Below are 27,720 nucleotides of genomic sequence, written 5' to 3' on the forward strand. Positions count from 1 at the left end.
TGAGTCTTAATTTGTGGTATTTGATTTCTAAACTTGATCATTGTAATTCATATCTGAAGTGAAATAGCTAATTCTGTTGTTTTGGAGTGTTAAAAAATATAAAATTGTTTAAAAAGTTATTTTTCCTTTTTGATAGTTTTTTTCTGCAAATGAACATTAGTAAGTTATTTCATGTCCTTTCAAGTCTTGTTCTTTTCTTGATCTCTTGTTAAATGTTAAAGTAATTTTATTAACAAACTAAGGTGAGAAAATTAAACCCTGATTAGTTTTTATACTTTTTTGTTTTTTACTTTTTTTATCCCAGAAGCACCTATATTTGTAATTTTTTGTAACAATTCATAAAATCACTTGCACAAGCTCACAGTTTCAGAGAAGTTTAGCAGCATGTTCTGCATCAAAATTAATCAGGCAGAGGAGGATGGACAAAATATTTGGATATTCCAAGGAATTGTGATGCTGGTTAAAAACATGAGCAGCCAATAACTTTAAAATTTTAACAATAGCTAAATACCTTCTTATCAAAGACAGTCACGAGGAGACAAATTACTAAGAGTTACTTCCAGTGTTCGGTCTCAGTCTGACTTGCTACATTTGAAAAAAGTCTCGGTTTCCCTGAAGGCAGCACTGATAACTATCGGTATGGTGTCATTTATTTTACTTCATCTTTATCTTCCTCTTCTCATACAGAAAATTAAGTTCCACAGCTTTTCTCTTTCATACTACATGTTCCTGCTTCTTCCTTTCACAGTGGTGTTTTTATTAGTCCGCTTTTCTCGTCTTCTTTTATTTATTTTGCTCATGGCTTTTCAATAATTGTCTTTTGGGAGTAATGTTAAAAAACACTACTCCGTGTATCTACTCTATGAGAATTTCATCTCAGCAGTGAAACTTGAAGATAATCAGAACAATCCTCTTGTACTCCTTCCTGAAATTGTGATTCAAGACACCATAGATGACGGCATTGAGGCAACTGTTAAAGTACGCCATGAAGTAGCTGGCCGTGAACAACCACTCTGGTATGGCCCGGCTCAGCCTGGAATCCAGCGCCACCACCAGGCCGATCAGGTTCAGTGGCGCCCAGCATACAGCGAAAAGCACAAACACCACAAACATGGTGAGAAAATTGCGAAGGTCGTGCGGCTTGATTTTGGGCCGCGAGTCTGGCTTGACCCTCCGCCTGACCCGGATCACCAGAATCCAGATGCGTAGGTAGCAATAGCTGACGATGCTCATCGGCAGAATGAAGTGCACCACCACCACTGTGATGGTGTACAGTGAGCTAACCGACTGTGCGAAGGTGCAGGAGTACACCCTTGGGTCGTACTGCAGCGACTCCACAAACCAATTGGGCACGATGGCTAGGATTGTGAGCGTCCAGACAAGCATAACATAGCATATCGTGTTGCTGCTGGAGAAAAGTTTGTCGTACTTGAGGTTGTGGCAAATGTAGCAGTAACGATTGATCGCGATGCCAGTTATGTTGAAGATGGAGCCGATGACACTGAGTCCCATGAGGAAGCCGCTAATCTGGCAGTGGATATAACCTGCAATCCAGCCATTGTGGAAGATGGCTGTCAGGACCAGTGGGTACGGATAGATGGCAACCACCAAGTCAGCAAAGGCCAGGCTAACCACAAAGGCATTTCCTACAAAAAAGAGAAGACAATGAAAAAGCACAAGTTTAACAAGTGATATACACAACTGTATACTGTGCAAAGATTTTAATTCATCCCTTTTTTTTTTCTTCCAAAAAGTCTAATTTTCCTGTAATTGTGTTCTTGGTCAATAATTCTCCAGGCTTTCTAAGGTCTTTCAACGTTTTTTGGTTGCTTTATCACTCATTTTGAACGGATTGCCTGACTATTTTAGATACATTTGTTCGGGTTGTTAAGCCATTACTTGTAAGAAACAAAATGTCTTAACATAAATGTTATTTAATTAACAATAACAAAGATAACATGCCAGGATTTTAGCTGCAATAATGTGATACCCAAGGACGCATTGGCAGAAACTTTGGCATATAGTTGGTGATCAAAGGTCCTGTATAAGGACGTTTTTCCATGGTTTGTAAAGGAATTGTTCACTTTACTTATTGAGTAATGACTGGACTGTAAAATTAATGAAAAAACAGCCAAGTCAAAGAAGAAACCTTGGTAGACCTTCAGAAGTACCAAAAACTTGTGATCAAGGCCACGTTAAACAGTCTGCGTAGTAGCAAAATAGACAGATCTGATGCAGAGTGGTTTAAAATTAACGCAAGGTAGTTGTTAAAGTCCTGTAGCAACAACATTTGAACATCTCAGACCACCACAATAAAAGGAAAGCAGATAACACTTAACATCTGCTACTACTTTTTTCAAGATTTTTGGAGGTATAATTCTCAAGATCAAGGATTATATTTTCTAATCACTCCAATGTCTATCTTCCAGTGATTTGATCAGATAAAAAGAAACACCAAACAAGATAAAAACAATGATTTTAAATAATTTATACCACTATTAGAGGGAAAAAGGGGAGAGTTTTTAATTAAGAAATTAATATTAATAATATTATTATTTAAGGTAATTATGCTTTTTGAATTAAATATGTTTGTGAACATTACATCATTTCAATGATTAAACAGTTTCTTTTCACATTAATCAATATTTAATATTATATTCTATACTATTTTAAAATGTTTTCTGATAATTTTCACTTCTTTTGAGCATAACACTTTTGCATCATAAAAAACCTTTCAACATCTTTAGGTTTTAGAACACCATCAGCATTTTGAATGGCCTTAGTAAAAGTTATCAAATGTGGTAAAAGGTCAGATCTGGTGTGAACACTACATGAAATGAGCTTTTACAGTATATTTTTAGATTAACAATAAAAAGGAATAAGCTGTTATTTATAAGTGTCAATTTGGCTTAATGGTTAATTTATAATAAGTGGGGTTTTATTTTGCTTTAAAAAGCTCAAAACAAACTCAGGCTCTGCTTAAATGAATTGACTGAGTTTGTTTGGGTTTTGGGATTTCAAAAGTCACTTTTCTGGTGAACCTCAAAAATTTTAATGTTATGCAAACATTTGAGTGTAATGAACGGACTCAGTGGTTGCAGTGCAGGTTTGCTTGTTTTTTTATTTTAAATTTTCACCAAGAAACAGAAGGCTGCCATTGCAGTTCATTGAGCAGATCGATTTCCAAAAGAAACTAAATACATCCTTCATGCCTCTGCAGGCACATGTTTGGATACAGAAAATTAAAAGACTTGACAGCTGCTTGAAATCAATTTATAAGGCTGTCCTATCCAATTTGAATAATATCATCATATACTTTTGATAAGACAACTGGCAACCTTTTTATCTGTATTGATTGTGCAAAACAAATATTTAAATGCTTCCAGATTAATGTGGGGAACTGAATGCTATGGTAAATCAAATAAATAGTCAAGTTTTATGTTATTTGGTGAGCAAATAAGTAACATTTTACTACATTTTAATGGAACCTGGGTAAACTAATGTGCATTTTTAATAAAGACGTAAGTGGACTGCAAAAAAGAGCTGTGTAGGTGGTTTTATACCCTGGACTTCAATAGACCCAAACATTGTGCTCACTGTTTTTTTTCTTGTCAAACATTTTAAAATAAAAACAGAGCACATTATGTTCTTTAAACAAATCCCATCAAACTTATTTTAATTAGCATTTTTAAGGCCTCGAAATCAGTTTAGTACATAAACAACAACAGTAAATAAATTACTTGCATCTCGTCCTGGAATTAAAATAAATGCAGTACGTCTTAGGATTTTAGGTAGAGGTTGAGAACAAAGTCTCTTTAACCTATTAAGCCCAAGGGTCTATTTTCCAAAAAAATGCATATGGCATTTCTCAACTTGTACAATGCCTAAACTGCTAATCTTGGTATCAACTAACAGAAAGGTCCTGGAGGATGATGTGGATGTGAAAATTTGAGAGTAAATTATTCTGGGCCTGAGTAAATGACGTTTAAATGCCCAAAAATAAATTCTGCCTAACAAAAAACAGATACAAAACCTTCCATACGCTTTGAGTGATCTGTATGACTGGGAGGGTGCTATATAAGTTCACTCCATTTACCATTTGCTGTAAAGAAGGAAACAAACACAATAAATTGTAACTACAACATTCGAGTGACATCTGTAGCTAGTCTGGTGTCAACACAACAAGCAATTGAAAGGCTATACATGTTTAGACATTTTTGCATGGTGTTTGAGCTGTGGTCTAATAAACTAATAAACAGCCATTAAAAACAAAACGAACTCTAAAAGGCATTATTTAGGGACTCGACTAAAATGTTCCACTTGTTTTATACAGAAAGAAAACACTCAGCACTCACCAGAAAATAACAGCACTCGGAAGGAATGATCCTCATAATCATTCGATAGTGTTACAGGTGATTACTGAAGCTTTTGACAGTCAGTCTGAACAGTGAGTTAAGGTCACCAGACACAGAGGTCACCTCACATGCATTTTACAGCATTACAAGCACTTGATGAAGTTTGAAAGGGGTCACATTCAACCAGATTGGTCCAGAAAAAAAACCCTATCTTGTTTGGGGTAGAGATTCTTTACCAGAGCCATGGCAGAAATGTAATTTTTGAAGCCATCTACCCATTCATTTAGTATCTAATGCCCCTTTTCCACTGGCTCGATTTGGCCCGACTCGGCTCCACTCGGCTTGCTTCGCGAGCATTTCCATTAAAATTGTTTCAGTACCGTACCTACTTTTTTGGTACCTTCTTCTTGGCAGAGCTAAGCGAGGCCCAGTCGGTACTGTACGTGACGTCAACAAATGGCTATTCCCTGACTGGCCGTGGGCGCGGCCAGCCATAAGTCGACCAGCGTAAAAAAACAACCGTGCATTCAAGCAAGTGAGAGAAACATATGATGGAGTCCGGACAGTTATCCAGAAAAGTCACCCCTTGGAGCAACGACGAGGTGCAAGCTTTTCTGGCGATCATAGGAGACTACAATATTCAGTGGCAGCTGGATGGGGCGACAAGGAATGAAAAGGTGTTTGCTGATGTAGCCGATGAAATGGCCAGCCAAGATTTCTACCGCACATCGAGGCAGTGCTTCATTCGCGGTTATGCAGCATGACACATGATGCTTTAAAGCCGTGCCTCCAGGAGGTGTTCCCTTCAGCGGAGCGAAAGCGAGTCTATGGAAATGCAACACACAACGTGCAGAGCTGTGCGGAGCTGTTCCGGGTAGGCCAAATCGAGCCAGTGGAAAAGGGGCATAATTGATAGATGGATGGACCTGTGTAAAAAGTAACTTATTTATTTGCATAATAAACTGACTTCATTGCAACTCGTGAGTGAACACTGTATGTTTAAGATGTGCACATGTACCCTACTTTGGTCGCAATCCTGTTAAGACTGGGGATAGTTTCATAAACTTAGCTTTTCAGTTGCAATAATAGGGAGGGGCAAACAATTTACATGCAGCACAGTTCCCTTAGGGCAGCAAGTAAATGTTAAACTCATAAGTCAGGCCTTCAAAACATATCTTTCCTATGTAAGAGAGACCTTTAAGGCACATCAGCGGGGTCGGAGCTTTTTAACTGCCCAAAAAAATATTGTATTTGCCTGAGAAAACAGCTGAAAAATCAAATTGAGTCCACCTGCAACTGTGGTTAGTAAGGCAGTGTTTATACCTTGACCAGGGAGCAACAACACCTTACATTAATATTGGTGAAGTCAGCTTGAGATGGCAGAAGTGGTTAGAGTGCTCACTGCTGGACTGAATTCATACAGAAGGTGCTTGTTAGAGTTATATTAAATATCCCTGTTGATAGCACTATTGAAGTGCACTGATGAGCTTCAGGGAGATTAATGATAAAGATGGTATTAAAGAGAAGTTGGAGCTGCTTATAGATGCCTTACTAAATAACAAAACTTCACACAGCATTGTGAAGCTGTTGAGCAGAATGTGTGGAAATTATGTTTATCTTCCATTGTCATGGTTTCCGGTGTGGTAGGTCCTTTTCTGCCTCTGTGAAAACATTACTGAGAGTTTAGATGCAGCTCATCCAGGAGCATGTTGCTTGGTGACTGCAGACTGTTTCAAAGTACACTCTCTTGGATCAACGGAGAGTGCATCCAAACTTTGATCCCATTCCTGAGGAATCTTGTTTTGTTATTTTGTTTCAGATTTGTAGAAAATACTTTTCTTACTAAACAGCATGAAGAAAATTTGACCAAACACAGGATTCTCTGCATATTTTAGAAAAGCAGGCAACTGAAACAGATAACAGAGCAGAGGAAAACAAACTTTAACGAAGAAAAGGAAGACTGCGACTGATTTTACCGCTTTTATCAAGCAAACAAACAGTTTAAACACCACACAATCAAATACATCAGAGATGCTGCAGAAGACACAATGTTGCTGAAAGCACCCAGAGAAGTGGACATAACTTGAATCTGTACAAGTTGAAAGATCATGTGAGCATATTTACAATATTAGATCAAATGGAAAAGTTAAGGACACAATGATGCTCCCATATCAGTACGTTATGGCTTCCATTCAAGCCAGTATAGGTTTGGTGTGAAACCTGTGTCTTCGTTGTTGCAACATACTTCTCCCTGTGATCGACTGTCGACAAGTCTCATAGAGACACAAATCGGAGTAACATTGTGTTGAAGAGTCCAAGACCTGAATTTGGGAGACATAAATACTATTAGGTTCTGTAATTCTTGGTGCACAATCTTTCCTTGGTGTGGTCTGTACTGAGTGACTTTCAGAATGTGTGGGTGCCCTTATACACCCATTAGTTATGACAGCAGGCCACTCTGACACTTTTATTAACCACATGCTGAGCAACTAACTGCACAATTCGCAGTTGTCCACCTGGCTTCATGCAAAGCCACAATGTGACTCCTGTCCAGCTCCATCAAGTGCTGGTAGTACTGTCTAATACATCTGTGAGGTGAACTTCACCCACTGCCTGCCTGCCTTTCGGATGCTCCGATGACTGCCTGTAACACCAATAGTTTGCCTTTTGGTGCCCCTTTCACATATCACTCTTTGTGAATTAAAAAGCTTACATATCTATTGCTTGCGTCAATCTGTACCAAATTATGTCAAAAGGACTTTTCCTCCTAGTTTTTTGGTCAGTGAGTAAATGAAATGAGCCGAATGAGCAGCAATTTTCCCCTAAAACACTTGAGAATGGGGGTGAAAGAACAATACTTCCTCTGTAAACACTGAACCAACCTCACTGAGGTTCAGTTATTTCATTACTGTTCACACTGATGCTGCCTCTACTTTCATATATCTGAATTCTTGTTTTTTATTCTCCTGCAAGGTATTCCAGCAAAAATAAAGTCACAAGGCATCCATGTAAATTTGCATCTTTATGAGATTTTCTTACATGTATTTTAACTACTGTATGTCTCTACAGATTTTGAGAGCCTTCTTCATACGATGCATACAGCAAAATATTTCTTGATACAGCTCCAAGCTGTATTTCTTGATCATAACTGCCCATAAAACCTTTGATTTTAGACCTCAAGTAGACCTCCAATCATGAACAGATTGACTAAGTCTAATTATGCACTGTGACTAAAGAGTGAGCTGGTCTGCACTGCCTTACTGTGTATAAAGTGCGCCTCACCTCTTGATTGATACTGTAATAAATATGTTGTGGTTGAAGCTTTTATCAAAGTACACAGAGGCCGCCATTAACCTTGGCGGCCTTAATAACACCTTGTTTAACCTAAAATCAGTGTTTATTCCCCCATGACTCTATCTTCATTATGAGGAATCCTCACTGTTAATATTCCGATTGATACCCTGCTGCACATCACAAGTTTTGAGCAAAGAGCCGCGGTGCACAGAACAGAGACAGGGGACTTGTTAACCACCAGTTAATTTGTATTAGTTAGTGGTTCTGTCTTTATTACTGCGTTTGCCCTTGGCAGAAAAATCCCATCCTCTGGTGTTTGCTGAAGGTAAATGTTAATATGGCAGAAAAAAAAGGGTGACATCGTTAGCGGTTCAATTTCTTGAGTAATTGTTATTCATTAGAGATGTTCTTGCTGTAAATACTTAGAATGATGGTCCCTGAAGATTCCTTTAATGAAAATGCCAACCCTTTGCAGTTACCCTCATTATTTATGAACACTGTTAAGGTAATTAATTAATTACGTTTTTTAAGTGTGGATGTATGGTGTAGTTCTTTTTTATTGCATTCTCTTCAAAATTTTCTGCAAGACAACCTTTGTTCCTGTATTTCAGGAACTCTTTTGTGCTCAAATGATGAAAGTTTTGTGCATAAACAAACTAAGAAAAACAAACATTTCTCTGAAGCAGCCAAAGTCTTAAGAAATCACTTCTTCAGATAGCCTTGAAAACTATTGATCAAGGTCACTTAAAAAGATTACACAAAGGTCTGTCTTTCAGAAGGAAAACATAAATGTGAACTGTATTAAGACGTCTGCACTGTACTGCACTTTGCTGAACCTAAATGTAGAGATTAAGCTCTTCAGTTACACAATCTGCAGGTAGAAACACCCGAACCATCTAATGATAAATGAAACACAGTCTGCTCTTAATCATTCTGTTCATTAAGACAAATGGAGACTTTAATGGGAAAGATCTCTATCAGCATGTTGTGATCTTTGCCTTTTGAAGGCACTGAGAAGTTACAGTACTTTCAAAGTTATTGGTTTTTACACATTGAAATGCAAATTTATGCACAGAGTTAGACAAATATCTAATCTGATCATCTGCTCTGTCGAGAGAGAAGTTCTGTGAACGATTTTCTTTTAGTGTTTCTGAGTCCGTATGTTTGTCTTACAGAAACAGGAAGATGCCAGCATGGGGGAAGCTTCTGGATACTGCAGAGAGCCTGCTTTGAAATGTGAGTCTCACTACACAGCGAATGTTTCAGTGCATTCGCCCGGTAGTGGGAATGTGGTACCACTAAGGTCTTTGATCGTGTCGGCATCTCTGACGGCTGCTGCTGGTGCTGCCGGATCCCTGTTGAAGTGGAGCAGCAAACACTGCTGTCACCTTCAGACACACTTCAGGTTGCAGTTTGGAGGTAAAAATAGCCGCTTGTTTGTCAGGTTGTGTCTCTGGATGTGGATTACTGCACGGAGCCCAGAGTTTGGGGTTAGAAAACTGAAATCAATAGTGTGTGAGGAGTCAGAAAACCTGTCTGTCAAGATTACACTTTTTATTTATTTCCTCCTTTTTTCTTAAAAAAAATAAAAAACAAACTATATCTCGGAGACTTTAGCTCATCTGGTTACTGAAGGGGCATAGTGTTGTTATTCTGTCCTTATTTTACAGAACCACAAACCTGAATTTATATTAACTACTATTTATTTGAAAGACCAACAGAAGGTAATGTATAATTTGGAGGTGGAAAGAAAATATCACATGGCTATTACCATTTTTACCAACAAAGCCTACAGAACATTTCACATTTTGGCATGTAAACAGGCACAAACTTCAATATATTTAATTTAGTAATGCAGACGTATGAAATGGAAGAAATGTGATACATGGTTTTCAACATTTTTACAAACACAAATCTGAAGGTCTTCAGTCCATCAACAAAGAAGTAAATAGAATCCATTTGGGTGTAATTTAATCTTCTTATAATGTGAAGGCCCTCAGAGGTTTGTTACAGAACACCATGTGATTACACTGACTGTTCATTTAGGGAGAGCTTCAGTCAGAAAAGTGGCCAAGAGGTTCATGGTAACTCTGGAAAAGCTGCATTTTTGAAGCCATCTACCCATTCATTTAGTATTTAATGCCCCTTTCCCACTGCAACTCAATCAGGGTTACCTTTGGTCTCTGTGCTGCCTCTGATTAATGCCCTCCTTACCCGGTCTGTGAGTTTTGGTGGGAGGCCCTCTCTTGGCAAGAGTGTTGTGCTATAATGCCATCTGAAGATGATGGATTTGATGGTGCTTTGATGGAACCTCAAAGATTTGGATATTTCTTCCAACCCCACCCTGACTTGTACTTCTCAACGTCTTTGACCCTGACTTGTTTGGAGATGCTCCTTGATCTTCATGGTGTGATGCCTCTTCCATTGTGGTGTTGCAGCCTCTAGATTCTTTCAAAAAATGTGTGTTTATACAGATCATGTGACACTTAGTGACACAGATGGACTTCATTTCACTAATTATGTGACTTTTGGAGGTAATTGGTTGCACCAAAACCTGTTAGGGGCTTCATTGCGAATGTAGTGGATACAAATACACACAAACCTACTAGTTGTGCACTCCACAAATCTGGCTTTTAAGGAAGGATGGCAAAAAGAAATCAGTTGTTGAAAAAAGTCATAAGTCCCATTTGCAGTTTGGCACAAATCATGTAGAGGCCAAAGCACTCTTGTCGAAGATGATTCTCTGGTCAGATGAGACCAAAATTAAACCTTTTTTATGTGTATGGAGAAAAATTAACACTGCACTGGAACATAACGATGGCAGCATCAAGCTGTGGGGATCCTTTTGTTCATTAGGAATAGGGAAGGTGGTCACAGATGATTGTTAGAGGCTGCAAACAAATTGAGTTCAGGGAGGATGTTCACGTTCGAACAGGACAATGACCATAAACATACAGGTCCTTCTCAAAATATTAGCATATTGTGATAAAGTTCATTATTTTCCATAATGTCATGATGAAAATTTAACATTCATATATTTTAGATTCATTGCACACTAACTGAAATATTTTAGGTTTTTTATTGTCTTAATACGGATGATTTCGGCATACAGCTCATGAAAACCCAAAATTCCTATCTCACAAAATTAGCATATCATTAAAAGGGTCTCTAAACGAGCTATGAACCTAATCATCTGAATCAACGAGTTAACTCTAAACACCTGCAAAAGATTCCTGAGGCCTTTAAAACTCCCAGCCTGGTTCATCACTCAAAACCCCAATCATGGGGTCATTCGGAAATCAAGGTGCCAGAGTCTGGAGGAAGACTGGGGAGAAGGAAATGCCAAAATGCCAGAAGTCCAGTGTCAAGTACCCACAGTCAGTGATGGTCTGGGGTGCCGTGTCAGCTGCTGGTGTTGGTCCACTGTGTTTTATCAAGGGCAGGGTCAATGCAGCTAGCTATCAGGAGATTTTGAAGCACTTCATGCTTCCATCTGCTGAAAAGCTTTATGGAGATGAAGATTTCCTTTTTCAGCACGACCTGGCACCTGCTCACAGTGCCAAAACCACTGGTAAATGGTTTACTGACCATGGTATCACTGTGCTCAATTGGCCTGCCAACTCTCCTGACCTGAACCCCATAGAGAATCTGTGGGATATTGTGAAGAGAATGTTGAGAGACTCAAGACCCAACACTCTGGATGAGCTAAAGGCCGCTATCAAAGCATCCTGGGCCTCCATAAGACCTCAGCAGTGCCACAAGCTGATTGCCTCCATGCCACGCCGCATTGAAGCAGTCATTTCTGCCAAAGTTAGAATAGTACTGTGAAAGGAATTGCCTAAAAGTTCAGTCTCTAGATTGTCCCGCTAATAGAAAGATACCCCAAAAGACAGCTGTGAGTGCACCCAAGAGTGGTTCTATAAACTATTAACTCCAGGGGAATGAATACAAATGGACAGACACATAATTTTCTGTTTTTTTCTTTATAAAGAATTTTAAATACCATGTATAATTTTTAACTTCACAGTTATGCACTATTTTGTGTTGCTCTATCATGAAAAAAATAATAAAATTCACTGTGATCATTTCTAGTGTATGAATACTTTCACACGGCACTGCAAACTGGCCATGTGATCAAATGGCTGATAGTAAAACATTTAGGGAATTAACCTGTTCTGTGCAACAGGAAGAGGTTGGGTTGAACGACACCAATAAATATAAATGTAATTTTCACTAACACTTAAGATTTATACTAAGACATGAAGTGAGCAACATGATATGATTTCAGATGATTTATGGCCACATCATTTTCTATGAGCACGATTGGAGAGATAAAAAAAAAAGCAAAACACAAATCGTCTTCAGGTTTCTGGGCAAGGATAACACCTGCATTTTAAAACAATCAACTCTGTACAGGAAGCAAACCTTTGGTTCTGACCAAAGGTTTCTCTGACAAGCTCAATATCAACTTCTCAACTAAATACTCAATGATTGTGACCTGTCATGTCTTTTTAGTGTTTGGAGTTGATCAAAATGTGTTGGCTTCAACTTCTTCACCTGCTTTTGAGAACTGAATACCGGTTGTGATTGGAGTTAAGGGCTGAAAGCAGACACAATACTTTAATTTTCTGTCCAGTTTTGCCTTGTGACGTGGTTCTGAAAGACCCAGAGATCAACACATTTTTGTTGTGGCTTGTTGGAGGATGTTTAATCCTACTTTCTTCACGTCCAGTGTTCTTGAGCTAAACTTGAGAAGCAACCCAACTAAGCTTCTCATACTATAGCCTAGCTTTAATACTGAGCTGCTGCTGTTACTATTATCATTCTAAGTTAATGATGTTTTATTGGCATGATCTTTATTATGGATGTAGTCCATGAAGATTTAGTCACATTTTTATTCCATGTTCTGAGCCAAGAGTACAGTACTTGCTTTGACAAAACATGGTGCTCTCTCGTTTATTGATGCATTTTCCATTCTCCCATTTCTGTTTTGTCAGCCTATATATTAGAACCCAACATGAGCATGTTAGAATCTGTGTGAGAGCAAAGTTTCTAAGGAAAGTAACTTTGGCTCTCTTAATATAGGTGTCCTACTGTCTGAAAACTGGGTGAGACTCTAAGACTTACAGTTTTTCTGAACTCAAAAAGAAACGAGCAAAGGCCTCTAAAAATTCAGACTTCCTGCTGCCCTCTCTTTTACCTAAACTTTGCTCGGTAAGCATACCCCAGACTGTGCACTACCGATGCCGGGCTTCGAGCTGTTTTGATCAAACCCGACCCCGGAGCTCTCAGGTAAAAACAGAGAAGGTGGAATCTGGGGATTTTAACAGCGCAAACCTCTCTGATGAACTTCCAAAATATAGACAGCATGTTAAGTGTCCCACCATGGATAAAAAAAAACCACACTGAACCATTGTTACACAGCTTTAAAAGATGCATATCGCTCTGTCACCATGGCTGCTTTGGGACTTTCTGATCACTGCCTGTTTCATCTCATTCCTACCTATAGGCAGAAGTGGATGTAGCAGTCAAAGAAGATGTTACAGGCTTGCTTTAACTTTGAGGTTTCAGTCACTGACCTGAACAAGCTTGCTGAAATTATTTCTTTCATTATGTGTTGTCTAGACATATACAAAAACAATAAACCATGGTTCTGAGGAAGCTGCGTAGGAACAAGGAAGAGGCTTACATCAGTGGGGACTTTCTGATTCATTTTTCTAAAATTTATCTGACGACTTGGGGGCAGTCGTGGCTCATTGATATCTAATTCCAAGACAGTCTGTTGATCATGCAGGAAAATGAGAGCAAGTTGTCATGGCAAAAGTAAGATACGTTGCCCTGACACAGCAGCAGGCTGTGAATTTTAGAAATGCAATTTTCAAGCTCAGAGCACATCAAAAGTGACAAACATACTTCAAATCAGTTTACATGGCCTACCACTTCATGGCTGAGTTGCTGTTGTTCCCAATTGCTTTCACCACTGACAGATGACAGTGGAATATTTAGGAGTGAGGAAATTTCCACGACTGGACTTGTTGCACAGGTGGTTTCCCATCGCACTGGAATTCACTGAGCTCCTGAGAGCAACCCTTTCTTTGATAAATGTTTCTATAACCAATCTGTGTGCCTAGGTCCTTCATTTTATACACCTGTGCCCTTGGAAGTTATTGGAACACCTGATTTCAATTATTTGGATGGGTGGGCGAATACTTTTAGCAACATAGTGCATAAGGAAGGCATTCTGGTCAGGTGAGACTAACGTTGAGTTCTAAATTCTCTCATGAGTTTTGCATCACACCACAGTGGCTTTGGACTGTGCGAGCAGGTTGGCACCACCACCTGTGTGTAGAGCGCACAGGTTGGTGGAGCACTCTGGTCACGGTTGAAATTTATTGAACTTTAACCACAGTTTGCAGTGACGCATACTCATGCAGCCATTAAACACGGGATGTCTACCAAACAGCTGCAGGCCGAGCTGACCGAAGCCACTTAGTGTGGAACCAGAGCTCCTTTACAAGCCCCACACCGCTTTCTGGATCAGAGCGTCTCATCATAATTTTCTCTCCCTTGTTTTTTTCCTCTCTGTCTATTTCACTAGCATGTTATTTCAGTCAAAAGCATCAGCACAGAAGGTTTGCACATAAAACATATCCATTATCCAAATGTTATTTTCAAAACTCTGCCTCTTTTGCACTTTACTCTGCAGTAGATAAACAGAGTGCAGTGCAGTTTATAATATTTTTGGTCTGTTCCTATACCGGTAACAGCTAACTCCTGCACATGCTGCTTTCGGTGTGAAAGACATAATCCCCAGCACATAAAATGCCCACAATGACTGATGGTTTGAAGGCATCATGCTGTGGGGATGCTTTTCTTCAACAGGGACACGGAAGTTGGAAAGAATTGATAGAAAGATAGATGGAGCTAAACGCAGGACAGTCCTAGAAGATAACCTGTTAAAGGTTCTAAAAGGCTTAAAGCTGGAGCCGAGTTTCACCTGCAAGCAGCACAGCGACCCGAAACATGCAGCCTGAGCTTCAGTGGAAAGATTTAGATCAAAATGTTCGTTTGTCAGATTGGTCTAGACCTGAATCTAATAGAGAATATTTGGTAAAACTTGAAAATTGATGTTAACAATTTTTTATTTGTAAAATACAAATTTTAACCATGTATAATTTTCCTTTCACTTCAGTATTATGCATTACTTTGGGTTGGTCTGTCACAAAATACCCAATACAATGTTATGTTTTGTTACATTACAAAATGTGGGAAAGTTCAAGGAGGATGAATATTCTTAAATTAAATTGCTTTAAGCTCAACTATGTCTCTAAAAGTGTATGGTAATAAACATGGAAATTCTTAAAACAAAGACTAAAAAAGAGCCTTATTTCATTTAAAAAACAATGCAGAATATAGATTAAAACATTATTATAGTGAAAATTGGAGATGAGAGACATTTGCTTTGAATTCATGTTGCTGCCTGTCACAGGAGGACTTCAGATCACAGAAACTGATGCTAACCAAACGGACGCGTTGCGTCAGCAGACCAGCTGCGCTGCTGCGAGCGAGTAGCTAGAGAAGCTTTGCAGCCTTTGATCCATGCATTGGTTGAGCCATTAGATCATTTTAGTAGAACATAACAGAGTCTTGGGGAAACTGATGAAAGTCCAGTAAAACTAATGAAACATTATTTTTCATTTTCTTTTTCATACTTAAACAACTCAATGTGAAAATGCACATATAATTGCTGACCAACTTTTTGCATTTTTTAACTGATATTATTACAACAATATTTCTTCAGTCAGGAGTTCCAAGTCTTTGAGGTCGAAAGCCCTCCTTTCCATCACCCTAATCTTTTACAGGTCCTCTATTCTACGCAATACTCTGGTTCAGCCGCTCCAAAACGTTAATATTACTTCCATTCAGAAACAAAATTAAAAGATTAAACCTAAATGTGCCAGGGGTATAGATAATTTTGGCTTAACTGCCTTCTTATTATTATAATTATTCATATCAGTTGGTCTCCAATTCCAGTCATTGAGAGCCATTGTTCCATAACTTTTAATAGCAGCCTCCAATGACCTCAATCAAGTCACCTCCTCAGCATGTCATGAAGTTTTGAAGAGGCCTGTATTTAGTCATTCATTTGATTCAGTTGTTAGAATAGGGGTGCATCTAAAAGTTACAGAACAGCGAGAACTTAAGTTGGAGATCCCAAATTCTCCTTCTCTAGTACAGGATTTCAATCAATTACAGTGCAGTGTTTTAACAACAGTGTTTTTGGTGACAGCTGTCCTGTCTTCAGATCATTATCATGCTCCTCCCATGTAGCGGTGGGCTGATCCTTTACCTTTCCTTTCTTAGGATTATCCTCATGACATCAGGCAATATCTTGGTGTTCTAGTCCAAAGTTGATTGATGGTCATACTGTATTTCTATTGTCACCTTCTTATCAAGTGTCTTACTGATGGCCTTCGAGCCTATTCCAGCCTTGTGCAGATACTTTTCTTTTCCTGATGTCCTTTGACAGCCCTTTTGTCTTTACAATATTGGTGGAGTGGTTGCTATGAAAAAGGCAGATTCTGTGGGCAGGTGGACTACATACATAAGTTGAGGTCATAAGTATCTACAACTTAATTGATCTGTATGCTACATGGGGTGGTACCCAATCTATAGGTATCAGTTCTGGTTGGAGGTTTATGATTAATCTTGTAGTGATGATTTACATTAAACATTTTAATACTGTCTGTGAAACATATAATATATATAATACTGTATAAAACTAAAAAGTTTAAAACTCCAAAAGAAAAAGTACAGTCTCTCTAGCGTGGATGAAAACCTCTTTCTCCCCTCCTAATTTCCTCTTTTTGGAGACAGCCGTGCCAATTATTTTTCCAGGATTGTTTGCTGAGGTTTCTGTGTCTAATCTCTGCTGGCCACTTTCTCTGCCTGTTTGCACAGGCAGCAGGTGGAGAATTGCAAGAGTACATGAGATTCACCATACAACTGTTATAAAACCCAGAAACCTGTGCAACTTAACTGAGATGACCTTAAATTAGAAAAAAAAATATCCAGCATCCTACACTTTTGGAAGATCTGCTGTGGTCTTTTAGAGGTGTGGAAATTTCTTGATCGTTTACATTTACCTGAACTAATGCCATGACAGGATATAATTGGTGGTTTCTGTGAATTTAGTAAGCAACTTTCGGACCGACACTATTTTATGTAAACAGTCTGCTGCAGTGCAAATAAGAAAAGAAAATCTGATGTTGACATACAAGGGTTGGACAATGAAACTGAAACACCTGGTTTTAGACCACAATACTTTATTAGTATGGTGTAGGGCCTCCTTTTGCGGCCATTACAGCGTCAATTTGTCTTGAGAATGACATATACAAGTCCTGCACAGTGGTCAGAGGGATTTTAAGCCATTCTTCTTGCAGGATAGTGGCCAGGTCACTACGTGATACTGGTGGAGGAAAACGTTTCCTGACTCGCTCCTCCAAAACACCTCAAAGTGGCTCAATAATATTTAGATCTGGTGACTGTGCAGGCCATGGGAGATGTTCAACTTCACTTTCATGTTCATCAAACCAATCTTTCACCAGTCTTGCTGTGTGTATTGGCGCATTGTCATCCTGATATATGGCACCGCCTTCAGGATAAAATGTTAGAACCATTGGATGCACATGGTCCTCAAGAATGGTTCGGTAGTCCTTGGCAGTGACGCGCCCATCTAGCGCAAGTATTGGGCCAAGGGAATGCCATGATATGGCAGCCCACACCATCACTGATCCACCCCATGCTTCACTCTGGGCATGCAACAGTCTGGGTGGTACGCTTCTTTGGGGATTCTTCACACCGTAACTCTCCCGGATGTGGGGAAAACAGTAAAGGTGGACTCATCAGAGAACAATACATGTTTCACATTGTCCACAGCCCAAGATTTGCGCTCCTTGCACCATTGAAACCAACGTTTGGCATTGGCATGAGTGACCAAAGGTTTGGCTATAGCAGCCCAGCCGTGTATATTGACCCTGTGGAGCTCCCGACGGACAGTTCTGGTGGAAACAGGAGAGTTGAGGTACACATGTAATTCTGCCGTGATTTGGGCAGCCATAGTTTTATGTTTTTTTGGATACAATCCGGGTTAGCACCCGAACATCCCTTTCAGACAGCTTCCTCTTGCGTCCACAGTTAATCCTGTTGGATGTGGTTCGTCCTTCTTGGTGGTATGCTGACATTACCCTGGATACCGTGGCTCTTGATACATCACAAAGACTTGCTGTCTTGGTCACAGATGCACCAGCAAGACGTCCACCAACAATTTGTCCTCTTTTGAACTCTGGTATGTCACCCATAATGTGTGCATTTCAATATTTTGAGCAAAACTGTGCTCTTACCCTGCTAATTGAACCTTCACACTCTGCTCTTATTGGTGCAATGTGCAATCAATGAAGACTGGCTACCAGGCTGGTCCAATTTAGCCATGAGACCTCCCACACTAAAATGACAGGTGTTTCAGTTTCATTGTCCAACCCCTGTACATTTCATGACATTGGTTTTCAAATGATTGACTTGGGTCAAACATTTTGGTTATCTTTCCACAAGCTTCTAATGATAGTTTGGTATAGTTTTGGCTAATTCTCTCTGGCAGACCTGGTGTAACAAAGTCAGGTTGTTAGACTGTCTTGCTCTCACACACCTTTTAGGGTTCCACACATATTCCATAAGATTAATGTCAAGGCTTTGAGATTGCCCCTAAAAAAAACACTGTTGTTCTGAAGCCACTTTGTACGTAATTTAAATAAATAATAAAATATTGCATTTATAAATTATAATCTGGCTTGTTTATGTTGTTTTTGGCTTCTTCCTCGCTGAGCGGCAGTTGAGCCTATGTCGTTAAGGGATTTGGTTAACTGACACTCTTACCAGATACAGCCAAGATTTTCACGAGGTGCTTTTATTCTGGGGTTTTACGTTTACATTACGACCTGGGCGTTCCTGAATTGTTTAAAGGGATCGTACTCTCGGTGGAGTGTAAATAATATGCCCTCTAATTATTCTGTATTTAGCAAATGAAAATAATTTTGGTACTGGGACCTGAAATAAGAAAAGTTTAGTCTTGAAACTAATGTTCATTATAACAAAATGTGTAAGGTATGAATTGCTCACTTTAATAACTTTAAACTATTTCATTATGTGTTCACAAATGATATGAGCATTGATTTAATTAAATTAAATTAAAAATTAGTCTCTATTTGGAGAAAATGAACAGGTATGATAGATTAATATATTTACATATTCATATCTATGAATAAACAGAAGAAAATGATATAAATATGTGTAAATAAATCTATAAACAACAGAATGAGAGAATTGAAAGACTACAATAGCTAAGCCCAAAATTATTCCAACCCCTGGCCGACCTAAATTTAAAATTTTATTTTAACACTAAGTACAGTGGAGAGATACAGTTGCCCGATAGTGAGTAATTAAAAATAAAAAAGTTTTTTTTAAAGCCAGCAGCTTTACACACTTTGGATTTTATAATTAAAAAATAATGCAGATATTGTTTGAAAAATCTGGTTTACAAAAATAAAGTAGCAGTAATGTTGCATTCAGCTTGTGTTCCTCTCAACCTAACATCTGAAAAAACAAACAAGTGGAGACCAACTTGAGACAAGAGTTAAGGACAAAATAATGAAATAGAGGATGATGGGATCTGACACCTTTCAGTAACTGCCTGTGTTCAGTTTGTCAACATAAGACAGCCTTCCATCCCAGGTGCATTAACTGATCCCTGGCACCTATTTTCCCTTCTGTAACCACATTTTGGTAGCTTTGCTGAAAGCTATGGTCAAATCCTTATCTGGTTATAAAAAAGACAATTTTATATGCATCCTGCTTAACATGTTACACTCACTTCCACGTGCCACAGTAGGTGATGGGAGGTCATCAGTAATCATAATGTTAAAGTAGAACATGCTACAATATATGTTTCATTGCAGGGTGGGTTGAAAAGTCAAAAACAGCAAAATAAAAATTGTGCCTAGTTTTTAATAATAATATCCAGCATTTCTTTTGTTGTTGCCTCCTGTCAAGTCAGCCTTATAGATCCATTTTATTTTAGCTCTAAAGCTATAATTATATCTAAAAAGCTCCATCTTCTCTGAAAACTCAAAAAGTTATTAAAACCAAACAAATATATCAAAATATCATTAGCCATTGTTTTTAGGTAATAAAGTTAATTATAGTATTTAGAGTGCAATTAATCTCGACTATAATGGATATAGTGCCATTTTATTGATGCATTCTAATTATAAAGCTTTTGTTTTAGACTTTAGATTAAGACTGTTTGTGGCACTAGTGGTCTGTAATCACAGGATGTGAAATGGTCGGGTTGGGGGGGTGCGTCAAGGACCAATAGCCCCTGTATATGGAGCTCTTGCTCTGGCACGTTCTAATTACACAACTGTTCAGGCAACATTTGTGTTCCAACAGAGTATGAATCCTTTCCAAAATCGGATTTGGTTTTTTTATGCATTAAGAGTTACAGTATGTTTACATCCTTGTCGCACAAAAAAGCTTTTACCTGAGAAGGTCAGATAGGTAGTTGATCAGCAGGAAAGCACACATATTATTTCTCCTATAGAGGGTAAAATTAATGGAAGACCAAAGAAAGCAAGTGGATAAAAATTGAATATTTGGATAGTCATTAATGTTTACAAATTAAAATAGCTAATGCAGCTGTTATTTAAGTTTGCTATCACAAAACTGTTTAAATTAGCGATGAGAGCGTACTAAGGGGTGATGAGCGAGCGTACCAAGGGGTGACAATACAGCTGTCAGAATCATGAGACTCTTTAAAGGCCTCCACCACATTAAGGTGCTGATTGTTCTGAGGGGTGTTTTCTGGTATCTGATTACCATGCATTCTGCTTACCTTCATTTGTAGAAGCAACAGACACATCCTGAGGGGCAAACCAAGAACTTCCCAGATGTTGCTGAGAAGATCAAAGTGTTGGTTGACCTTCAGGAGCTGTTATCTCTACAACTCAATCTCGGATAAGCAGAAGATGATGTATAGATGGACGGACGAACAGACTCACACCGGTAGACTTAGACTAGATGCTCGAGGAGGGAGTCATCATGTGAAAAATTTTAAACAATTAAGTGATTTTTGATAAGTATGTTTTGAATGAAAAGCCAATACCTTTAAAGAAATACTAATAACAATTTTCCCTGACTCCCATAAAGGATTGGTGAAATAATTAGGTAAAATTATGAACTGAGCTGGAAAATGATTTGAGAAATTTTTACATCTATTAGTCAGTTTAAGAAAAAAACATAAGATGCCATGAGCCTCTAGAATAATGTTTAACTTTTGTCATTTGTTTACTTTGTAAACAATATTCAAATTGGGACAGCAACATGTGATTTCTGTTGCTGCAATGAGAAAGGTGAAGTTTCTTTCTGCCTCACTGTCACTCATGGATTTCTTGTTTGAAGTATTTATATGCATATTTCATATCCTAGATCACATTGAAAGATTAATCCGTAATGAATTATAGGATAGAATAATCAGTTTCCTTCTATTATGGATGGTGAATCTTAAAAGACAAGAGAAATAAACTATCAGGGCTCCTGTACTTAGGCAAGCAGCAAAATTTGTTGAACCACAATATTCATCGCAATATAAAAAGAGTAAAAAAGCTCCATTCACAGGAAAGGAAACAATGACTTGGACAAGATACACAACCTATGCTGGCTGTATAAAGCAAAAATAAAATATTTTGAAGCATGATAAACCCGAGGAACCATATTAGACGGCTTCACATGGAGGCAAATGAAAAACAGCTGATTGTACCTGGAAATGTCAACCAGAGGACCATTAAGAAACCAATGTCAAGCTCTCCCCTGACCCGGAAAATGTGACAGTTACAAAATTTATTGCATCAGGTTTATAATTTCCAAACCTAATTTTTAGTAGGTTAATATATGTCAAGTGATATGCATTTATGCTTTTATGCCCATAACAAAGCTGGGCAGTTGGATGGACACCCAATACCAAGAGTGAGGTGCAAGTTGTACTGGTCTTGAAGCAGAGACCATCACTCTACCACCTATATGGGTGACTGCAGATATGGTGTTTGATATCTGCAAAACAGATTAATCACAACTATTATCTTCATGGCAATATTCCACAAAGATATCATAATTGAATGTATTTTTAATATCATTCATGTTGTTTAAGATTTAAAGAATCCCACCAGCTCTATTTATTTCCAGATAGTTTTTACGAGTTAGGGATATTCTGAAGACACAAATATTCTTTGATTAGATCCAAAGTCATTGGGACTTCAACCTTGTGTTTTTTTAAAGAACTTGGATTCTTCTTAACTTAGATTCCAGCTTCAGAAAACTTTAATGGTTCCACCATCTGTGCAGCCTAAAATCAAACACATTTGGACTGGGTGGCTTCAGGGCACAGACTAAATTTTACTCCTATGACAAGTAAACTCAAGAGATACATTTTTATTATACTTGTGCTTCTACTGTGTGGGTCTGAGAGTTAAAGATGAGCAGCATAGCTCTGTTTCAAAGGCCTCCAGCAGGTAATGCATCTTCACCTACACTGAAAGAATAAACAGAGGTACAGCAAATGATGAAGCGTTGTGCGCTTAAAGGAAATTAGACAAAATAAATCACAGCGGTGTGGCCACGTCTGATTTCTGGAGCTACAGCGGCGGCGCCAGGATGAGGTCTGAGCTGAGGTCAGCTCCATTAGATCCATTGTTGGGAAGGAGAGAGGCCACGACTCCGTGTTGTAAAAGCTGCACAGGACGAGCCTTCACACCAGAGAGCACATCTCCCTGCTTATTGGGCTCTCTGCCAGCTGCTGCTCTTGTTATCACAGCATCTCTCCTCTGCTCTCCATGGGTCACAGAGTTTTGCTGTCTTACTCCAAATTAACCTCAGCTAAGAAAAGCTGAAGCATTCATTAAAAAAGACAAACATTTACCCTGTAACAGCACCCACGGTATTTACCCCACAGGTGTCATTTATGTACAGGGGTTGGACAATGAAACTGAAACACCTGGTTTTAGACCACAATAATTTATTAGTATGGTGTAGGGCCTCCTTTTGCGGCCAATACAGCATCAATTCGTCTTGGGAATGACTTATACAAGTCCTGCACAGTGGTCAGAGGGATTTTAAGCCATTCTTCTTGCAGGATAGTGGCCAGGTCACTACATGATACTGGTGGAGGAAAACGTTTCCTGACTCGCTCCTCCAAAACACCCCAAAGTGGCTCAATAATATTTAGATCTGGTGACTGTGCAGGCCATGGGAGATGTTCAACTTCACTTTCATGTTCATCAAACCAATCTTTCACCAGTCTTGCTGTGTGTATTGGTGCATTGTCATCCTGATACACAGCACCGCCTTCAGGATAAAATGTTAGAACCATTGGATGCACATGGTCCTCAAGAATGGTTCGGTAGTCCTTGGCAGTGACGCGCCCATCTAGCACAAGTATTGGGCCAAGGGAATACCATGATATGGCAGCCCAAACCATCACTGATCCACCCCCATGCTTCACTCTGGGCATGCAACAGTCTGGGTGGTACGCTTCTTTGGGATTTCTCCACACCGTAACTCTCTTGGATGTGGGGAAAACAGTAAAGGTGGACTCATCAGAGAACAATACATGTTTCACATTGTCCACAGCCCAAGATTTGCGCTCCTTGCACCATTGAAACCGACGTTTGGCATTGGCATGAGTGACCAAAGGTTTGGCTATAGCAGCCCGGCCGTGTATATTGACCCTGTGGAGCTCCCGACGGACAGTTCTGGTGGAAACAGGAGAGTTGAGGTGCACATTTAATTCTGCCATGATTTGGGCAGCTGTGGTTTTATGTTTTTTTGGATACAATCCGGGTTAGCACTCGAACATCCCTTTCAGACAGCTTCCTCTTGCGTCCACAGTGAATCCTGTTGGATGTGGTTCGTCCTTCTTGGTGGTATGCTGACATTACCCTGGATACCGTGGCTCTTGATACATCACAAAGACTTGCTGTCTTGGTCACAGATGCGCCAGCAAGACGTGCACCAACAATTTGTCCTCTTTTGAACTCTGGTATATCACCCATAATTTGTGCATTTCAATATTTTGAGCAAAACTGTGCTCTTACCCTGCTAATTGAACCTTCACACTCTGTTCTTACTGGTGCAATGTGCAATCAATGAAGACTGGCTACCAGGCTGGTCCAATTTAGCCATGAAACCTCCCACACTAAAATGACAGGTGTTTCAGTTTCATTGTCCAACCCCTGTATTTTCACAAAAAAGAACAAATCTACACAGCCTTTAGATGATGCACTTTGATCTGTTGTTACACACACTCAAGGAAAAAAATTAAAGCAGCATTTTAAGAGTAAACCTAAAGTTATGCTCGGAAAATTCTGATTCCGATCAATGTGTAGACAGCAAAATAGTTTTATACGTGCCTTTCTCCATTTGTGAGTTGAACTCAAGGTCTAGAATAGCCGCAGAAAAGAAAGAATCAAACCTCCTGCATGAATGCCCAAAATGAGAATTCAAGAGACTTTGGAGATTGCCGCACTCTTCTAGTGTGCCGTCATGCCTGCATTTCAATGACCTTTATGCAAAAGTCATCAGAAAGAAACCTTTCCTACATCCTCGCCATGAAGTTTAGCATCCAGTGTTGGCAAAGAATACAAGCAAATACATTTACCTCAAAGTCAAAAGATTTTACTGTATTCGGACAAACCTCAAAGAGGCTAAATTTAATGGAGAAAAAGATAAAACAAAAAAGTGAGCCTCAGAGCTAGGAAGATAATATAATGACAAACCCAGATCTTTGGATTTTAGACTAAATAGTTGTCAGTTATGTTTATCAGCAATGACTATATAATTATTGGTTATTTGTCTTGAAAACAATGGCACAAATATCTACCCACTGGGTAAAGATGCCGGCAGTCATGGCTCCAGGTCCGAAAGGGACAAAACCATAAATCCTTTATTCACTCATGAATGAAACAGTATATCGGTCTGTATATTTTTAGATATAAATAGAATTATTGTATCGGGAAAAAGGGTTCGCAGAAGAATCTATAAGATTTATTCTGTCTTGCTGATTGGTTCCACTTTTCAGATTAAGCAAATTTTACTGTTAAACAAAGGTAACATGAGTCAAAACGAAAATGTGCCTTTCAAATAATACTTTCATTAATTAAGAGAAAAGATAAAAAAAACAAAAAACAACCAGGCTCTGTGTGAGAAATTGCCCCTTTTTTAACTTATACTGTGATTAACTACATTTTATGAAGAGCTTGTTTGCATTTCAGCAGCCACCCACAGGCCGGATTACTGTCATATCTGTAGAATAAAGAAAAAATATCGCTTAGATAAAAGCCTGTCTGACAACGTGAAGTAGGCTAAAAGATCTTAAAATGCAACACATTGTACCCTGATCTGAAGAAATTCAAGAATAAGTCCAACATACTTAGTATGACAAACCATTTCAAAGGCTTTGAGAGTTAACAGTGATTAACCTCCCCAATTTTCAGCAATGACTGAAATTACTCCAAAAGCACATCAATGACTCATGCAGGAGGTCACAAAATACCCCATAACAACAAACAACATCTAAAGTACTGCAGGCCTCACTAGCATAATTTCAGGTCAGAGTTCATAACTCAACAATAAGAAAGAGACCAGGCCAAAATTGCATTCACTGAAGGATCCCAGGAAAAAAACAAAAACTGCTGACCAAAAGTTGCACAAATTCCCTACTCACATTGGCAAAACATTCAGCAAGTCAACTTTTAAATGGCTAAAAAAAAAACATTTATGTTTTGTGTGGCCTAGTCAAAGCTTGGAATTAAAATTGTAATAGTAGGGTGCGAGATCCTTGTGTAGACCCTACCCCTACACATAACACACAAAAGTCTGCACACTGTAGATACCTCTGTCCCATAACCTTGTGGAATTGAGTGTTTTATTATTTACAGTTATTTATAGAAAAATCAAAACTGGCTAAAATTGAACCATAGCCTCAGAGGAGCTGACTCTCATCCTGGCTAGTTCACTGCACTATCTGTGTTACAATCCTTTTTTATATTTACACCTGTAACATGCTACAGTAACTACTACATATCAAAAGCTGTATTATTTGAAAACCCAGAGAAAGTTTATGAATGCTGCTTTCACCCTCTGACCAGTTGTGACCTTGCCAGAGAAAAGCAGTCACCCGGTGTTGAAAATGTTAAGCTTTAATGATGGGTTTCCACTGCACACCACAGCACACAGGTCAGTTGTGGTAAAGTTTAAAGTGGAGGCTGAATATTAAAACAATAGCACAGGCTTTGCACATCTCAAGGGGAAATTTTTTAATCCATTATCCAAAAATGAAAAAGTATGGAAGAACTGCAAGCCTACCTAAACTTCAATTTCAATTCAGTTTTATTTATATAGCGCCAATTCACAGCACATGCCGTCTCAAGTCACTTTACAAAGTCAATTCAATGGCATCATACAGATTTCAATTCAGGTACATACATTCCAATTCATTCTAACTATTAAACTGTGCAGTCGGATACAGTTTATTATTGAAATTTGTTAAAAGGTTTTCTATCTAAGGAAACCTAGCCGATTGCATCAAGTCAGTGGCTTGCAGCATTCACTCACGCACGTAGCAATGGGCAGCCGCTTGGATTGACTTTGCAGGAATCCCTCATACTGAGCATGTATGTAGCGACAGTGGAGAGGAAAACTCCCTTCACCACCACCTAAACTGGCAGGCAGGGCAAAGAGAACATTAACTCTGGAGGAACTGCAGAGATCCATAGCTCAGGTCAGAGAATGTATTGTCAAGAAAACTATTGGCCATTCGCGTCACAAAGTGGCAGAAAGAAAGCCACTGTAAAAAGAAAACCAATTAAACGTTTTTACAAATTATGAAAGGTGACACAGCAAACATAGGCTGATGAGAGCGACAAAGGTCATCAGAGGAGACGATAATGTTGAGTGTCACACAACATGGTATAACACTATAAACTCAAATCTGTTTATAAAGCATCTAGTGACAAAATGCATGTTCACAATCATAGACAATCTTCAAATGTGTGTGTGTGTGTGTGTGTGGGGGGGGTGCTTTAACCTACAAATGACAGCAAAAACTGGAGATACAGTTAGAATTATTTTTTAAGATATAAGCAGAAATGAGAGAAGACAAGATAAAACAAGTTTGACAAAAAGACAATTTGATCCAATCAGCAGTTTTGGCAGAGTTCAAATATGTAAATACATACATTTATATCAAACATCAACCTCATATTTATAAAACTGATTGGTCTAAGAGCAACCATGAAAGGACTCTGATTAGAAAAGAAATCAGAGAGATGACAATGTGACAAGAGTAGAGCTAAGGAAGGATGTCTTAGAGCTATCGAGATTGTATTCACAGGCACAGCAAAGTTTACCATAATATCATAATATATTTGTGGTAAAGCAAGAAGTGACTTTTTAATTCTGTAGTTATAAACATATGTGAAAAGTGCCTAAAAGATGATCTGCTGGGCTATGAGTGTCCAGAGTCAATCCTCAGTTGTTTCTGTTTCCTTTATGAACAGTAAAACAGTCTTTTGATGTAGACTTCATAAGCAGTTCTCCAAACCTTTAACGTTTCTCTTTGACTTTGGAAGCTTTTTCACATATTTTTGGCCTAGTTTCTTAAAATTTTCAGATTAAGCTCCTAAACTCAAGGGATGAATAGGTGTGGTGTCAACAAGTAATGTAACAGAACCACATTTAATATTGGGTCTTTAGACAGTTAGTTTTTCTTAGCAGCATGGCACAAAGAAACAATTTGCTTCTATTTCATAATCCGAGTCTAGAGATTATTTTACGTTGGCAAGTGTTCCCCGTAGTATATTTGTCTACATAACATTTATTTGTGGAATGGAAGCAGAGGGGTGCTTCTTCAGCATCAGGAGATTCGACAGATATAGATTAATTTCTATATTAGTTTCACACTATACTT

At 38.7% G+C, this 27,720-nt stretch overlaps 1 protein-coding gene across 1 annotated transcript in view; it reads right to left on the reverse strand.

Annotated features, from left to right (window-relative positions):
* Positions 1-547: 547 nt before the first annotated feature.
* mtnr1al (melatonin receptor type 1A like) overlaps positions 548-27,720 on the reverse strand; it is a 37,113-nt gene continuing 9,940 nt past the window's right edge. Inside the window, exon 2 of the mRNA XM_047354098.1 lies at positions 548-1,646. Within this exon, the coding sequence (XP_047210054.1) occupies positions 877-1,646 (770 nt within the window). The 3' untranslated portion in view covers positions 548-876. The remainder of the gene's footprint in view (positions 1,647-27,720) is intronic.

Source organism: Girardinichthys multiradiatus, chromosome 23, assembly GCF_021462225.1.
Source record: "Girardinichthys multiradiatus isolate DD_20200921_A chromosome 23, DD_fGirMul_XY1, whole genome shotgun sequence".
Lineage (NCBI taxonomy): Eukaryota > Metazoa > Chordata > Actinopteri > Cyprinodontiformes > Goodeidae > Girardinichthys > Girardinichthys multiradiatus.